This window comes from Colobus angolensis, unplaced genomic scaffold (genome assembly GCF_000951035.1).
Source record: "Colobus angolensis palliatus isolate OR3802 unplaced genomic scaffold, Cang.pa_1.0 Scaffold8, whole genome shotgun sequence".
Taxonomy (NCBI): Eukaryota; Metazoa; Chordata; class Mammalia; order Primates; family Cercopithecidae; genus Colobus; species Colobus angolensis.
In genome coordinates this window covers 7,861,215-7,865,745 of record NW_012121820.1, presented here as the reverse complement: position 1 = coordinate 7,865,745, position 4,531 = coordinate 7,861,215, and the positions used below count along the sequence as shown (strand labels likewise).

The 4,531-nt window shown below is 49.8% G+C and overlaps 2 protein-coding genes across 2 annotated transcripts in view; one reads left to right on the top strand and one right to left on the bottom strand.

Annotated features, from left to right (window-relative positions):
- WFDC3 (WAP four-disulfide core domain 3) overlaps positions 1-2,974 on the bottom strand; it is a 33,770-nt gene extending 30,796 nt beyond the window's left edge. The window contains exon 1 of the mRNA XM_011928916.1: positions 2,904-2,974. The gene's annotated coding sequence lies outside the window, so the exon portion shown is untranslated. The remainder of the gene's footprint in view (positions 1-2,903) is intronic.
- DNTTIP1 (deoxynucleotidyltransferase, terminal, interacting protein 1) overlaps positions 309-4,531 on the top strand; it is a 28,939-nt gene continuing 24,716 nt past the window's right edge. Inside the window, exon 1 of the mRNA XM_011928917.1 lies at positions 309-401. Within this exon, the coding sequence (XP_011784307.1) occupies positions 327-401 (75 nt within the window). The 5' untranslated portion in view covers positions 309-326. The remainder of the gene's footprint in view (positions 402-4,531) is intronic.

Genomic DNA, 4,531 nt, shown 5'->3' with positions numbered 1-4,531 from the left:
CAGGAGGCAGAAGTTACAGTAGTGAACTAAAACCACACCACTGCATTCCAGCCTGGGCAACAGAGTGAGACTCCGTCCAAAAAAAAAAAAAAAACTTTGAAAATAATACCCACTTCATAGAGTTATTATGAGAATGAAATAAAGTCATGCCTCTGTGATTTGAACAAAATCTAAGCATGTAGCCAGTTTTCAGTAAAAGTTGTCTAGTATTGTTAAAGAATTCTGTGTCCATAATTGACTGGGCAGGCTGAGAAAGAATATGTTTCCGACATGCCCCCTCACCCTGTCTCCCTCCTGAATGCAGTTTCACAGATCCTGCCATCTCTATGGATCTCCTCCGAGCTGTCCTGCAGCCTAGCATCAATGAGGAGATCCAGACTGTCTTCAACAAGTACATGAAGGTGAGAGGGACACAGGATAAAAAATAACGGGAAAGACTCATGAGGAGCCCAGTCCTTCCTTGCATCACCAGTCTGTCTCTTTCCTACACACAGATATCTAAAGTTTTCCTTTTTTGTTTTTTGTTTGTTTGTTTGTTTTGTGTTTTTGAGACAGTCTCAGTCTGTCACCCAGGCTGGAGTGCAGTGGCATGATATCGATTCAGTGCAACCTCCACTTCCCAGGTTCCAGCGATTCTCGTGCCTCAGCCTCCCTAGTAGCCAGGATTACAGGCGCCCGCCACCACGCACGGCGAATTTTTGTATTTTTAGTAGAGACGGGGTTTCACTGTTGACTAGGCTGGTCTCAAACTCCTGACCTCAAGTGATCTGCCCACCCACCTTGGCCTCCCAAAGTGCTGAGATTATAGGTGTGAGCCAGCGTGCCCGGCCAGCTTTCAAATTTTTAATCCTCCAAGAATTTTATCCCTTCCTTGAGGGTAATTCAGATATCTTTTTTTTTTTTTAATCTGCCCTTGTCACTCACTGTCACGTATTTTTTTTTTTGTTTTTTGCTAACCTCTTGTAAGAATGAAATGACTTAAATGTACTGTGCTGCGCACTGCACTTGGGCCATAACAAGTGTCCAGTAAGTACTTTTATTAGTTGTTTAATAATATCACCATTATTGGGGCCATGCATAGGGGCTCACACCTGCAACCCCAGCACTTTGGGAGGCCGAGGCAGGATCACTTGAGGCCAGGAGTTTGAGACCAGCCTGGGCAACATAGTGGGACCTCATCTCTACTGAAAAAAAAAAACATTGTATTAGCCAGGCATGGTAGTGCGTGCCTGTAGTCCCAGCTGCTCAGAAGGCTCAGGCGAGAGGATCACTTGAGCCCAGGAGTTTGGGTTTGTAGTGAGCTGTGATCATGCCACTACACTCCACCCTGAGTGACAGTGAGGGCCTTTCTCGAAAAACATATGTAGATAAATAAATAAAGTTACCATTATTATTATTATTTACAGGTTTTTTTCCCTGGCCTATAAATAAATTTCCACATGACTTTACCTAAATGTACCAAAAGAGGATGCTTTAAACTCAGTATGTTCAGAACTGAACTCTTTGTTTTTCTTCCTAAGTCTCCTTTTACATTTATTCATTTATGTAAGAAGTATTTATTTGCCAGGCGTTGTGGCTCACACCTGTAATCCCAACACTTTGGGAGGCCGAGGCAGGTGGATCACCTGAGGTCAGGAGTTTAAGACCAGCCTGACACAACATGCTCAAACTCCATCTCTACTAAATACAAAAAATTAGTCAGGCGTGGTGGCGCATACCTGTAATCCCAGCTACTCGGGATGCTGAGGCATGAGAATCACTTGAACCTGGGAGGCAGAGGTTGCAGTGAGCTGAGATTGCACCATTGTACTCCAGCCTGGGCAACAAGAGCAGAACTCCCTCTTAAAATAAAAAGTATTTATTGAATGACTACCATACTACCAGGCACTATTCTAGTCACTGGGGATGTAGCAGTAAACAGAACATATGCTCTCTGTAAACAAGTATGTGCTGTGTTAGAGAAAGAGACAAGACAGGGGAAAGAGAGTAACCAGTAGAGAGTAGGGTTGCTGTTTTATAGATTGTGGCTAGGAAAGCCTTTGATAGAGGACATTTGAGTGGAGACCTGAATAAGTGAGGAAAAAGCAAACCATGCAGATACATGGGGAAGAAGCAGTCCAGTCGCAGAGGAAATGGTAGAGGCTCTGAGACAGGAGTGTGCTTGGCACATCAAAGGAATAAATAGGCCAGTGTGACTAGAGGAAAATGAGCCAGGCGAGTAATAGGACAGATGATTTTTTTTTTTTTTTTTGAGACAGAGTCTTGCTCTGTCACCCAGGGTGGAGTACAGTGGTATGATCTTGGCTCACTGCAACCTCTACCTCTGAGGTTCAAGCAATTCCTGCACCTCAGCCATCTGAGTAGCTAGGATTACAAGTGTGCACCACCATGCCTGGCTGATTTTTGTGTTTTTAGTAGAGACAGGGTTTCGCTATGTTGGCCAGGCTGGTCTTGAACTCCTGGCCTCCCGTGTTCCATCTGCCTTGGCCTCCCAAAGTGCTGGGATTACAGGCGCCCAACATCAGGCCCGGCTAATTTTTGTATTTTTAGTAGAGACGGGGTTTCGCCATGTTGGCCAGGCTGATCTCGAACTCCTGATTGCAAGTGATCCTTCCGCCTCGGCCTCCCAAAGTGCTGGGATTACAGGCATGAGCCACCGACCCTGGCCGAGCATATTAAAATCTAGTCTTCAAACACTGAACTGCAGGCGTCGCTGTACCAAACACTTCCCTCTGCTCCCCAACCCCAGCCTACAGAAACCTGCTCCCCTCCTCCTACCCCGCAGTCATCCACAGGCCTTGGCCCAGCGGGAAACGTCCCTTGACGGAACCGCCACTGAACACCCACAATCCACAATCGAGGGGCAGCCCTCCCGAGAGGAAGCCCCAACGACCTCCACCCACAAGGCCTCTAACTGTAACTGTCCCGGGCAAGGCGCGGCGGTTCGGTTCCCATGGTAACCCCGCAGCTCCCGCGTTGCGCTTCCGGGCGGACGAGTAGCGCGCTCCAGTGACGTCACGGCGCCACTTTCCGGCCGGTGGCAGAGTCCGGAGAAGTTGTGGTGGCTGGGGGCGCCATGGGAGCCACTGGCGACGCCGAGCAGCCGCGGGGACCCAGCGGGGCCGAGCGGGGCGGCTTGGAGCTGGGGGATGCGGGCGCAGCGGGGCAGCTGGTTCTCACGGTGAGGGCGCCCCCGGTGAGGTCTGGGCTCGGGCCGGGCAAGGCCTCGGGGCTCCCGGGACCCTGGCCCGCGGGCGAGAACGCGGCGGCTGGAGCTGCAGGGGGTTGGCGTTTTCGCAGCCCGACGACCTGGATTCAAATTCTGGTGCCGCCCTCCTAGCTAGGTGACGTGGGCCAGCTCTGTCGACCCCGAGTCCTAGGATCATCTTCTATAAAATGGAGATGATTAGTACCTGTCTCATAAAAGTTGTTGTGGGATGGGAAGATAAAGGCGGGTACAGCGCCCAGGACATCTCCTGACACAGAGTTGACCCTCGGTAAACACTGCTTCCCTTCCTCCTGCCGTGCCAGAAGGCAGGGTCGGGACTTTTAAGGCAGGAAACTTCCTCAGTTCCTCTTTTGTGGAGGGGGCCTTCCAACTGTTGTCCTCCCCCGATATCCCAAGGCGGGAGAGATGGTGACGGATCTGAGAAGCAGGAATGTTTAGGTTTAACTTCATAGCCACCCTCCACCTCCGCCCCATGCCAGTGTCACAGGCCATAATGACATTTGTTCCGTTGGTCCCCACAGAACCCTTGGAACATAATGATAAAGCACCGGCAGGTGCAGCGGAGGGGCCGCCGCTCACAGATGACAACAAGGTAAGGCTGGCCCTGCATGGGACTTGTATCCCAGCCACTGGCTTGCATGGCAGCTTTGGAATCCGCAGTGCACAAGGCTATGGAGATCTACAGCCTGTAGAAAGAGCACAGGACTGAGAAAGAGGAGACTCCGATACTGTAACTCTGTGTGATCTTGAGCTAGTCAAGTCACTTCCTTCTCTGAACTCACGTACGAAATGGGGAAGGGCGCAGGAGATGGGTTGGGGAATAAAAAATACCTAAGACCCCTCACATTCACTGGCTCTGTGGTTGAGGGCTCTTAAGAGGTCAGTTAGCATGGAGTTTAAGAGCACAGGCTCTGGAGTCAGACAACTGTGTTCTCATGCAGCCTCTGATGAGCCCGTTTTCTCAACTATAAAGACGGATTAATAGTATCCATCTCAGGGAAGGGAGAGAGCTCAAGGTGGGCCTTTGGGATGCTGGTAGTGGTGAAATGGATGTTCACTGTAATTACTCATTAAAGTGTATAGACTTTTCTGTATAATAAGTATTATATTTCATAAAAACACTTTGGGCCGGGCGCGGTGGCTCACGCCTGTAATCTCAGCACTTTGGGAGTCTGAGGTGGGCGGATCACCTGAGGTCAGGACTTTGAGAACAGCCTGACCAACATGGAGAAACCCTGTCTCTACTAAAAATACAAAAAAATGCCCAGGCGCGGTGGCTCACACCTGTAATCCCAGCACTTT